Raw genomic sequence first — 13,160 nt, forward strand, 5'->3', positions numbered from 1 at the left:
CAGAAGCACATGACAAGGTGATTATGGATGAGACGGGGCAAACACAAGCTGAATGATCAGGGGCTGCATGATGGAAGACCTGGGAGCCCAGACAGGTTCCCCGTTCAGTCTGAAGACCAGAGAGGGCTCTCAGAGATTATAGACCCATGAGTGAACAAGAGCCCCAGACTCTGCTTTCGCGTTTCCAGTACTGAGATGAAGACAGATAATTAACCAGAGACAGATAGGTGCCAGGGGAGTGTTGAGGAAGCACAGGCAGAGTAATCAGACCTGAAAAGAGGGAAACCCAAAGGAGGCAACTGACCAGCTTAGGGGCCATGGGAGGCTTCCTGAAAGAGGCATGTGTGAGCTGGATCTCGAAAGGAGGATGGAATAGGGCAAGCATAGGAGTAGAGGACAGCTGATGAATAATTAAAATAAATATATTATTAAAATCCTGTAACAGTGCTATGAAGGGAATGAACTGGGGGCTAGGATGGAAAATAATAGTGGAGGAGGTGATTTAGATATGAACCCTGGAGGATACGAAGAGCTGATGGACATACATTCTAAGCAAACTACAAATGCAAAAGTCCTGAAGCAAGAAAGATGTCAGTGTGTTATAAAAACCAGGGCCACACCCACTACTTGGCTTCCCTCCTGACATAATAGTATCTGAAGAGTCTTAACTGGGTTAACTAAGTTGTGTTTACCTTAAACAATTAAAGTTTTATGCCCGCCATCTTCTTTAATCTTGCAGTGAGGCCCTGGGACTCAAGGCCAAGAGTCTGAATGTGAGGCCCAAGATCTCTTAAGCACTTGAACCCAGTATCCCCACCACATCCCACTAAACCCAGGTTTATGCTGGAGGACAGAGAGGACTGTGGTGGGAGGTGAGGCTGGAGAGGAGACACAAGCCTGTTCATTCATTTGTACTTTCTTTGAGCACCCACTGTGAGCCAGGTACTGTTGTAAATGCTGGAGAAGACAACAGTGAACAAAGCAAAATGTCTGACCTGTTGGAACTCACTTTCTACTATTGAGAACAGTGATGTAACTAGCATATCTGACACTGAGACTGAGCCCCCTATCCTGAGTTCCCCTGCTGAGTTTATGATTAACCTCTTTATCCAAAACTTTATTCGTTTTCTTGTCCTGCCCCTGTGCCCTTCAGGATTGAAGAGTATCAAAGAAAAAGGGAATTGAAACTGAGCAGGACCCTGTTTCTTGTTTGTAGAAAAAAACTTTGGTCTCGGAGGCCTTCCTTGAGTTCCAAAGAGTCAACTCAAAAGTTACTAATTAGGGAAGTAAGGGAATGGAAACAAAGGAAACAGGCAAGAAACAACAGTTCAGTGATAAAACAGAGTCCCAGTTCCTCCTCAAGGGATATATGTAACAATCTGACGCATATCTTTAAGTTTTGTTTGCAGAAACTAAGACCCCCACCCAGGTGGAGGACAGTGACTAAATGCTGACCACAGGCATGTAGACCCCAGACTGGTTGGAACCAGAAGGTTGATGATTAAGATTCCTGAAACGTCACCCAGTTACCTCACCACCAACCAATCAGAAGAAAGTCTATGAACTACAACCCTCACCCCAAATGTTACCTTTAAAACCCCCTCCCTGAAAGCCTTCAGCGAGATCCATCTTTTGAGCTGCCCCTTCTCCCTGCATGCATGTATGCATGCTTAGTCACGTCCGATTCTTTTCCACCCCATGGACTGTAGCCCTCCAGCCTCCTCTGTCCGTGGGATTTTCCAGGCAGGAATACTGGAGTGGGTTGCCATTGCTTCTCCAGGGGATCTTCCTGACCCAGGGATTGAACCCGTGTCTTCTGCATTGGCAGGCAGATTCCTTACCACTGAGCCACCTGGGAAGCCTCTCCTTGCTTCAGTTCAGTTCAGTTTAGTCGCTCAGTCGTGTCCGACTCTTTGCGACCCCATGAATCACAGCACGCCAGGCCTCCCTGTCCATCACCAACTCCCGGAGTTCACTCAAACTCATGTCCACAGAGTCGGTGATGCCATCCAGCCATCTCATTCTCTGTCGTCCCCGTCTCCTCCCACCCCCAATCCTGCCCAGCATCAGACTCTTTTCCAGTGAGTCAACTCGTCGCATGAGGTGGCCAAAGTATTGCAGTTTCAGCTTTAGCATCAGTCCCTCCAATGAACACCCAGGATTGATCTCCCTTAGAATGGACTGGTTGGATCTCCTTGCAGTCCAAGGGACTCTCAAGAGTCTTCTCCAGCACCACAGTTCAAAAGCATCAATTCTTCGGCGATCAGCTTTCTTCACAGTCCAACTCTCACATCCATACATGACCACTGGAAAAACCATAGCCTTGACTAGACGGACCTTGGTTGGCAAAGTAATGTCTCTGCTTTTTAATATGCTATCTAGGTTGGTCATAACTTTCCTTCCAAGGAGTAAGTGTCTTTTAATTTCCTGGCCGCAATCAGCATCTGCAGTGATTTGGGAGCCCAAAAAAATAAAGTCTGACACTGTTTCCACTGTTTCCCCATCTATTTCCCATGAAGTGATGGGACCAGATGCCATGATCTTCATTTTCTGAATGTTGAGCTTCAAGCCAACCTTTTCACTCTCCTCTTTCACTTTCATCAAGAGGCCTTTGAGTTCCTCTTCACTTTCTGCCATAAGGGTGGTGTCATCTGCATATCTGAGGTTATTGATACTTCTTCCGGCAATCTTGATTCCAGCTTGTGCTTCTTCCAGCCCAGCGTTCCTCATGATGTACTCTCCTTGCTTGCTGTCCTGCAAATAAATGCTGCACTTTTCTTTACCACAACCCAGTGTCAGTAAATTGGGTTTGCTGTGTGGCAGGCTAATGAATCTACATTCAGTTCTGTAACAGCCCCTGGGGTGGATAATTTTTTATACCTCCTCCACGCTACCAAAAATTATTTTCAATAATAATCATGTAAGTATCATTATTTTATTTGTTCTTTAATTTTAAAATTAATAATCAAAATTTAATAAATTTCCATTTTAAAGATATTACTCAAATTCAGTAAAATATTTAATGTATGAATGAAAGTTTGTACTTATCAATTAAAAATATTATGTCTTACAGTTCATACCCTGATTCACTCTTTTGAATTTTTAAACACAAAATCTCCAAAAGAACATGTAGAATGACAGTAGTTTCTCCATCTTTACAATCATTGTGCTATCCTTTAAATTTCTGCTGCTGCTGCTGCTAAGTCACTTCAGTCGTGTCCAACTCTGTGCGACCCCATAGATGGTAGCCCACCAGGCTCCGCCATCTCTGGGATTCTCCAGGCAAGAACACTGGAGTGGGCTGCCATTTCCTTCTCCAGTGCATGAAAGTGAAAAGTGAAAGTGAAGTCGCTCAGTCGTATCCGACTCTTCGCGACCCCATGGACTACAGCCTACCAGGCTCCTCCACCCATGGGATTTTCCAGGCAAGAATACTGGAGTGGGTTGCCATTGAATGTATTTAAATGCAAGACTATATGGAATCACAGAAATTGGAGACTCAAACTGTGCCTGATACAAGGCCAAATGATTGCAAATTGTTATGAACTTATTTTCAAAATGAGCACACATAGCTCAGTCTATATATGTCAGAGGTCAACAGTATACATGAGAGCTCTCCATATTAACTTTCCTTTAGACTACTGTGGCACACAGCCCCCTATAACCCCCTCCACTTAGTTGTGAGCAGGACCTGGGACTTGCTTCTAACCAATAGAATATGGCAAAGGAGGTTTATGTTACATTATGTAAGACTGTTTCTGTGGACTGAGAGACTGTCCATGGCTGGCTCTGAAAGAAAGAAGTCGCCACATTGTGAGAGGATTGATGGAGAAGACCCGCATGGTTAGGGATTATTGGTGGCCTCTGGGAGTCGAGAGCCATTCCCACTGATAGCCAGCTAGAAAATGAAGACCGCATTCCCACAGCCTCAAATAGATGGTAACGCATCTTTTCTCAGTGGAGTCTCTGATGAGATGGCAGCACTGGCTGACCCTTGGATTGTTGCCTGATGAGGCCCTGGAGAGAAGGCCCACATAAGCCATAACTGGACTGGATCCACAGAAACCATGAGATAATAAACAAGTGTTTTTTGTTTGTTTGCTTGTTTATTTATTTTTGGCTGCACTGGGTCTTCATTGCTGCATGGGCTTTTCTGTAGTTGAGGCAATTGGGGGCTATGCTCTGCTTGTAGGGCACGGGCTTCTCATTGTAGTGGCCTCCCTTTTTGAAGAGCATGGGCTCTAGGGCTGTGGGCTTCAGTAGTTGCAGCATATGGGCTCAGTAGTTGTGGCTCCCAGGTGCTAGTGCACATGCTCAGTAGTTGTGCATGGGCTTAGCTGCTCTGCGGCACGTGGGCTCTTCCCAGACCAGGAATCGAACCATGTCTCATGCACTGGCAGGCAGATTCTTTACCACTGAGCCAACAGGTGTTGTTTTAAGCCACAGAATTTGTGGTAATTTATTCAGAGCAATAAAAAACTAAAACACGTACAATATTTACTAAAGGATAAGAGTAATAAAAATATCTAATTTGAAAATTACCAATATATTATTAAAAGTCAACAGTTTTAAAAAACAAATTCAACAGTATTGCATTAATTATTCAGTCAGTAGACCTCCAAACAATTTTTTTCCTGGGGGTGGAATGATTCTTTTATCACTGATACTGTTTAGAATTTGCCAGTGCATGGCATAGTATAAAGTTGGCCAACTTTTTTCCCCCAGACTTTAAACTTTTTATTTTGTATTGCGTTATAGCTGATTAACAATGCTGTGGTAGTTTCAGGTGAACAGCGAAGGAACTCAGCTGTACATATACATGAATCCATTTTCCCCACAAATCCCCTCCCATCCAGTCTGGCACATAACACTGAGCAGAGTTCCATGTGCTATGCTCCTTGTTAGTTATCCATTTTAAATATAGCAGTGTGAACATGACCTTCCTAAAGTCCCTAACTATCCCTTCCCCACGCCTAACCCACAACCATAAGTTCATTCTCTAAATCTGTGAGTCTTTCTGTTTTATAGGTTCATTTGTATCATTTCTTTTTAGATTTCACAAATAGGGGATGTCACATGGTATTTCTGCTTCTCTGTCTGACTTAATTCACTCATTATGACAATCTCTAGGTCCATCCATGTTGCTACAAATGGCATTATTTTATTCTTTTTCATGGCTGAGTAACATTCCATCATAAACATGCCACATCTTCAACTTTTGATCAGTTGTATTATTATTTTAAAATTCTCTACAGGGTTGGCTCGTGGTAAAGAATTTGCCTGCCAGCGCAGGGGACATGGGTTCAATCCCTGGTCCAGGAAATTCTCACATGCTGTGGGACAACTAAGCCCATGCACTGCAACTACTGAGCCAGTGTTGCAGAGCAACAAGAGAAACCACTGCAATCAGAAGCTTGTGCACCACAACTGGAGAGTAGCCCCTGCTTGCTGAACTAGAGAAAAGCCCAGCATAGCCCAATATATATTAATCAATCTTAAATAAACCTTAAAAATCTCTCTACAGACTGTGCATCCCCTTTTTTCCTGTGCCCCAGTTGGACCATTCCTGTTTCCCTCCCTTTGGTACACCACTAGCTGGGAAAAAGACAGTAAATAAAATGAGTAAATTCTATACAAGGTTAAAAGGCAGTGAGCATTATGGATAAAACATACAGCCAGGTATGGGGCATGGGAGTTGCAGTATGAAATAGGATTGTCAAAGAAGATCGCTGCACAGGTAACATTTGAGGGAGATGAAGGAGTATCCCTGTTGACATCATTCTAGGGAAGAGCTTTCATGATAGAGGAACAGCTAGTGCAAAGGTGCTGGGGTGAGACAGTGGCAGAGCTTTGATTGTCCCACAACAATGGGGAGCTATGGACAGTTTTGTTTGGTTATCTCAGCTTTATTGAGCTACAACTCACATAGCATACAATGTACCCTTTTAATGTGTGCAATTCAATGGGTTTTAGTATATTCACAGAGTTGTGCAACTATCATCACGTTCAATTTTAGAAAATTTCATCGTCCTCAAAAGAAGCCCCTTACTCTTTAGCAGTCACTCCCCTTCCTCCAGTCCTCTCAGCCACAGGCAACCATAAATCTATTTTCTGTCTCTATGAATTTACCTATCCTGAACATTTCATGTAAATAGAATCATATAACATGTGGCCTTTTGTATCTGGTTTCTCTGCCTTGGGTTTCCCTCATGTCTGAGCTGGTAAAGAATCCGCGTGCAATGCAGGAGACAGAACTGGGTTTGATCCCTCAATTGGGAAGAATCCCCTGGAGAAAGGAAAGGCTACCCATTCCAGTATTCTGGCCTGGAGAATTCCATGGACTGTATAGTCCATGGGGTCACAAAGAGTTGGACACGACTGAGTGACTTTCACTTCACTTCTCTGCCTTAGCATGTTTTCAAGGTTCATGTATAAGTACTTAATTTCTTTTTATTACCAAATAAGAGTCCATCATATGGATATACCAAATTTTATTTATCCATTCATCAGTTGATAGGCTGGGTTTTTTCCCACCTGTTGTTTTCTATGAACATTCATGAACAAATTTTTGTTCTCAACTCTCTGGTATACTAAGAATAGAATTACTGGATCATATGATAACTCTAAGTTTAACTTTTTAAGGAACTACCAGGGGGTTCCCTGATGGTCCAGCAGGTAAGAATCCACCTGCCAATGCAGGGGACACGGGTTTGATCCTTGGTCCGGGAAGATCCTACATGCCTCTGAGCAACTAAGCCTGCAAGCCACTACTGAAGCCTACACGCCTAGAGCCCCCATTCCTCAGCAAGAGTAGCCCCCAGTCACTTCAGCTAGAGAAAGCCAGTGTGCTGCAACGAAGACCCAGTGTAGCCGTAAATAAATCTCTTTTTGAAATTTTTTTAATAAATCTTTAAAAAAAATAGAAAAAGAAACTGCCAGACTGTTTTCCAAAGTGGCTGAACCATACACATTCCCACCATCAATGTATCAGGGCTCTGATTCCTCCACATTCTTCCCAGCACTTGATATTTTCCATGAAAAAAATGATAGCCATCCTACTGAGTGTGAAGTGGTATTTCATTGTTGTTTTGATTTACGTTTTCCTGATTAATGATGTTGATCATCTTTTCAGGTATAGACTCTTGTATATCTTTTTTCTAGAAATGTCTGTTTATGTCCTTTGTCTATTTTTAAAATGGGTCATCTTATAATTGAGTTACATGACTTCTTTATTTTAGATACAAGTACCTTATCAAATATATAATTTGAAACTTTTTCTCTCGTTCTGTGGGTTGTCTCTTCACTTTCTTGAAGTTCTTTAAAACAAGTTTTAAATTTTGATGGTGTCCAATTTATTTATTTTTTTCTTTTGTTGCTTTGCTTTTGGTGTCATATTTAAGAAACCATTTTCTAGGAATGGATAATCTTAAGCAGGGGAAGGACATGGCCAAATTTAAGGTTTTTAAAAAGTTCTTTATTTATTTATGGCTGCACTGGGTCTTTGTTGCTGCTCATGGGCTTTTCTCTAGTTGCCGCGAGTGGGGGCTACTCTCTCGCTGCGGTGCGCGGGCTTCTCATTGCGGTGGCTTCTCTTTCAGAGCACAGCCTCTAAGGGCATTGCGGGTTTTAGCAGTTGCCGCACACAGGCTTAGTTGCCCCATGGCATGTGGAATCTTCCTGGACCAAGAATCAAACCCGGGTTCCTTTCATTGGCAGGCAGATTCTCAACCACTGGACCACCAGGGAAGTCCTGCCAAATTTAAGTTTTGAAGTGTATTCTTGCTGCTTTCAATTAAGGTAGGAAAACTTGTGAGGTAAGAAATTTCTCTGGTCACCCTTGTGCAAACTCCACCCTCCTCCATTTCTTTTTCTGCTTCATATTTCTCCATAGGACTTCCCTGGTGGCTCAGATGGAACAAACTGTGTAATATACTGTACTTGCTTATTATGTCACTACTTTTCTCCACCTCATGGAATGTTGACTCCACGAGGATTAGGCTTGTCTGTTTTGTTCACCGCTCTGTCCTCGGTGCCCAGGGAAGTTGAGGAGGGGGAACCTGGTGATCACCGGGGAGACTGAGAACCGCTGGATGCTATCTGGCATAAGGAGACTGATATGAGGGGGAGAAAGAAAGGCGGGGGAGGGGTGTGGCTAACAGCTCAGTTGACATGATGTCAAAAGAATATTTGTTGAATAAAGTGAATATGAACAAATGGATCCATGGATGAGTCAATAAAGGAAAGAGGGGTCAAAGGCCTACAGTGAGTACTGTGGCTTGGCCTTCCTTTGCAAACAGAGTAGGTAGCACAGGGGTTCCCGCACTGTCCCTGGCAACCACCAGGGGGCGAAGACAGGCCGGGTCCCCGAGAGCCCATCCCAGTACCCGCCCCGCCCCGCCCCGGGGATCCAGGTCCCGGGAGTCCCAACCACTCCGCCGGGCCTGGGGCTGCCGGACCCCGCCCATACCTGAACCAGGAACAGCCGCGGGCTTCCCGAGAGCGCAGCGGCCAGTCCTCGCGCTGCAGGCGGGGAAACTGAGGCCCGGGGCGGTCGGGGCGGGGCCGGCCCCCCTGCGAGTCCGAGCCCCCGCCCCCGGCCGGCCCCGCCCCGGCCCGTAAGAGGCCCCCTGGGCGCCGGGCGAAAGCGCACAGCGCGGCGCCGGGGCCGGGGCCAGGACCAGGACCACGATGGCAGCTCAGCGGCTGGGCAAGCGGGTGCTGAGCAAGCTGCAGGCTCCATCGCGGGCCCGGGGGCCGGGGGGCAGCCCCGGGGGGCTGCAGAAGCGGCACGCGCGCGTCACTGTCAAGTATGACCGGCGGGAGCTGCAGCGGCGGCTGGACGTGGAGAAGTGGATAGACGGGCGCTTGGAGGAGCTGTACCGCGGCAGGGTGAGGCGGAGAGGGGTGGGGGCACGGACGGGGAGACCCCAGCGGTCGGGGGGAAGGGGGCCTCTTGTTGTTTTTTCTCGCTGATGCACCCTGGTGTAGCCTCCTTTGCGCGGGGGAACGCAGCCTCCTGGACTCCCGGACCCCGCCGTCTACCTTCCATGACACTCTGCTTGTGCACACAGACACACACTTGGGCCCAAACTCCCGGCTTCAGCATATGGGAGCTGGAGTGACCTTATCTGGAGAAAGGGTGGGGGCAAGGGGGATGTCTTAAAACCAAACATAGACATGGTGTCTGGGGGAGATACAACCACAGCATACAGCAAAGGAAGCATTGGCATTCACAGACAGCCTCAGTGACGGCCACTCGCAGACACAGTGACAGAAGCAACAACTCCACACAGCCTCCCTGGGACACAAGAGGGGGGCACTTAAAGATCAACCTGTGCGACTGCCACAGGCTCTCCCAGTCACCCCAACACAGGCCACGGCCATATGCAGACACAACACGACTATACCCACACAAAAGGACCCTAGTCACGGCTGTTCACAGATACACAGCAAAGCTGTAGGAACTTGCAGACGGTGCAGACGGTGCAAGCTTCAACAGCTACCTCTGACACCTAGTGATTCAAGTAACGACCATCCATTATCTCCTAAAAGCAAAAAACGATAATCACTTTGCAAGCGCAATGATAGATGCTGCAGCCACGCACAGACATAAAATAACAGAAATTATAACTACACCCAGACAGTAAACCGCGTAAGCCATGGGCTCCTCCGGCCACACAAAGGCAGAAACTGCATCTGCCCGTGAACACACACGGCATATGCTAAGCCTCCACTGCTGTCTCATGGGCTACAATCAGACAGACATTTCACTGTCTATAGTCACATTTGTACAACACACACGTGCTGCAGAACGTGGTCACAGGTACACACACAGAGGATGAGAGATTGTCCTCAGCACAGCTCGAAGGTGGGAGACGCCACAACCCCTTGCAGTGACCCAAGGCCCCTCTGTCCTCAGACACGGGTGGGCTCACACTGATGGATAGTGGCTAGTGGTAGGTGGCATCAGCTAGCCAGACTCTCAGGGACACAAGCTGTGGTCACTTACTGATCGACCTATGCCGCAGTGAGACAAACACAGCTAAGTCGGAGTCACCCGCCGCCCACCCTTAGGACCACAGACCCCTGACGAGCCACAGAGAACATCACACACACACGACACATCTCTGCACTCTCCCATCAGCCCTGGTCTCAAACACAGAGACTCACATAGGCAGTTTACACACTTACAGACACTCCACGCCACACACCATCCCCTGACTGCCCAGGCCTGAAGCCCACAGTGGAGTCAGCTGGACTTTGCTGGGGGAGGAGAGACTGTATCCTCTGGGATCTCTTTGCTCAGACAGCTGGGATCTGTCCCCGACAGGGGTACCGAGCCAGCCTGCGTCTGGCCCTTTGCCCTGAGAGGCCACCCAAGGGTCCCCTCTTGGCCGCTCGAAATTGGGCTCGTGACTTATCCCACCCACCCCCCTTGGGGACTTGAGGGTTGTGCTAGGGCCCCAGAGGGTGACCCCAACCCCCCACCCCCATCCCCTGGGGCTAGGGGCCATCCCTAGCAGGCTGTAGCCTGCCAGCTTCCCTCCCCTCCACCTAGTGCTTAAACTTTTCCTTGAAAGGACAGAGCCAGCCCCTCTCCAGAATCCCAGAATCTGACATTCCAAGACTCGACCAGGCCTGCTTCCCACTGTGGGAACCGGGGCCAAGGCGGAAGCGCAGTGCCAGGCCTGAGACTCCCAGGACCCAGGGGCCAGGATCCGAGCTGGTACAGGCTCTGGGGCCTCTGTCAACCCATCTGTCATCCCCTCCCCCCGCCCCCACCACCACACCCAGATGTCCCGCCTTGGCGGTGCTGTCCCTGACTACCACATTATTGCTCCAGAACCCGCCAGCTGGGTCCTGGGGAGGCTGGGGCTCCCCCGGAGCCTGGGACAAAGACAGGGGAGGGAGGGGAAGGGACCCTGACTGCCCCTCCTTCTCCGCTCAGGAGGCAGACATGCCCGATGAGGTCAACATCGATGAATTGTTGGAATTAGAGAGTGAAGAGGAGAGAAGCCGGAAAATCCAGGTAGGTGCAAGGGAAAGCCACACCTAGCCCCCTCCCCTGCATCTCCCTAAATATCAATGATTAACGGCTTTATTGAGCACTCCCTCAGTGTCAGGCACTGTTTCAGTGGCTTTAAGCTTAGTAACTTATTTAATCTTCATAAAACCCTCCAAAGGGACTCTTATCTCCAGTGCACTACTATGCGACTATTATCTCCATTTTCAACTCGAGGAAAATGACTCCCAGAGACATCTAATCACTTGCCGGGGGTCACACAGCTCAACAGGAGAAGAGCTGAAAGTCAGAGCCCAGCAGTGTGCACGCAGTGCCCCTGCTCTTCCCGCCTCTATGCTCTAGAGGGAGGAAATGCTTTGTGACCTTCTGGCCCTCTGTGCTGGTTGTAGGGCTGAGTGTCTGGACTCATCCCTAGCCCCTAGTTGCTGTCTAAGACGCTCAGATCTATTTCTTCCCTTGAAGCCACGTGGGAAGTCCACCTGGACGTCCATTTGTCTTGCTGCCTTGGGGCTTTGTTGGGTTGGAGGGGTGAAGGTGTTGGTCATTTACTATTTTTTTTTCTGTTGGGGGGGTGTTTAGGGACTCCTAAAGTCGTGCACGAACCCCACAGAGGTGAGTTTTCTGTCCCCCATCTAGGCCGTGCTCTGTCCCCTGCACCCGTGGGGGTGGGGGTGGTCTCCGGGGAGGAGGGAGGAGACTGGCAGGGCGAGGACCCGCAGAGGGAGCCCTGGGGCCCTGCCTCTCCCAGGGCCCTTTTCTCATCTCAGTGGTGTCTTTCATCTTCCTGACTCCTGTCACCCCCTCTCCCCATCTGCCGCCGGGGCTCCATTATCTCCCCCTGCTGGGACGCTCCCCCATCTGTCTCCTGTCCCTGCCTCTCTCCCGTCCCTGCCTGCAGAACCCTGGGGCTCCCTTCCCCACCTCTCAGGGGCCCCCCAGCCTTCCAGGCCCTGAGTGGCCCAACCCCTCCCACTTCCTTCCCGGCTTTAAAAGGGAAAACTATTCGTGTTTCTCTGAGCAGCTCTGGGCTGCCTGAGGGACAAACGTCACTGTGTGTCTGTCTGCTCTGCAGCCGGCTCAGGCCTCTGGCCCCTGGGGACCCTCCTCCTGGTAATCTCTTGGCCTGAGAAATAGCCCTGTGCCGCCCCGTGGCTCTGTTCTTTCCTGGTCCCCTTGCTTCTCTCCCCACCTCTTCTCTGCATCTCTCTCGTTTCTGTCTCTCTCCGTGGCTCTGGTGGCTCCCTCTCCCTCCGGCCTGTTCGTCTCCATCTGGAGCCTCTACCCCTTCTTACCTCCACCTCCGTTCCCTCTCACTGACTGGAGAGCCGGAAGAAGGGGGTCCCGGGTCAGAGGGCTGGGCTGGCCAGGGGGTGCCCCCACCCCTCCCTGTGTTCTCAGCACCCTCGCCCTGTCCTCAGGACTTCGTCCAGGAGCTGCTGGCGAAGCTGCGAGGCCTCCACAAGCAGCCGGGCCTCCGTCAGCCCAGCCCCTCCGGCGATGGCAGCCTGAGCCCCCGCCAGGACCGAGCCCGGACCGCGCCGCCCTGACTCTCTCTGGCCTCCGTGACCTGCCCCGTCTCCCCGCCGCCCAACGCCGCCCTGGCTTGTTTATAAGTTGTATTTAATGGTTCCGTAACAATAACACCGCGTGCCTGTCTTTCCTCTCCCCGGTTACTGTGGGCTTCCCTGAGCGCCTCCCCCGCCGCCCTCTCTGCCGCTCCCCGGCCCCCGCAGCTGGCCCGGACAGATGGAGAACAGCTCCCCAGCCAGAGAGCATGAGAACAGGCCCTGCTGACCTTCCACCCCTGGGGCTCACATCCTGTCCTCACCTCCCCCAGCCTTGGCCTAGCCCCAGCCAGCAGGGCCTCCGTGTGTGGGCAGCGGTGGAAGGGGGCTGCTGTGGGGAGGACCACCTGTGGGCCACCACAGCAGAGGCCCAGGACCGAATGTGCCGGCTGTGACCACAGCGCACCCGGAACAAACCATTCTTCCTCTCCAGAGATTTTATTGCACAGTCATTGGATGCTTTTATCCCTGGGTTGGGAAGATCCCCTGGAGAAAGAAATGGCAAGCCACACCAGTATTCTTGCCTAGGAAATTCCATGGACAGAGGAGCCTGGCAGGCTACACGACTTGGC

At 49.7% G+C, this 13,160-nt stretch overlaps 1 protein-coding gene across 1 annotated transcript; it reads left to right on the forward strand.

The window, feature by feature from the left end:
• Positions 1-8,405: 8,405 nt before the first annotated feature.
• PPP1R14A (protein phosphatase 1 regulatory inhibitor subunit 14A) lies at positions 8,406-12,664 on the forward strand. The gene is made up of 4 exons (XM_055412261.2): positions 8,406-8,889; positions 10,949-11,029; positions 11,603-11,635; positions 12,442-12,664. The coding sequence occupies exons 1-4, from the start codon at positions 8,689-8,691 to the stop codon at positions 12,568-12,570; spliced, it is 444 nt and encodes a 147-aa protein (XP_055268236.1). The 5' UTR covers positions 8,406-8,688; the 3' UTR covers positions 12,571-12,664.
• Positions 12,665-13,160: the final 496 nt, after the last annotated feature.

The sequence above is a fragment of the Moschus berezovskii genome, chromosome 22 (genome assembly GCF_049115385.1).
Source record: "Moschus berezovskii isolate FMDL1 chromosome 22, NW_MosBer_1.0, whole genome shotgun sequence".
Taxonomy (NCBI): domain Eukaryota; kingdom Metazoa; phylum Chordata; class Mammalia; order Artiodactyla; family Moschidae; genus Moschus; species Moschus berezovskii.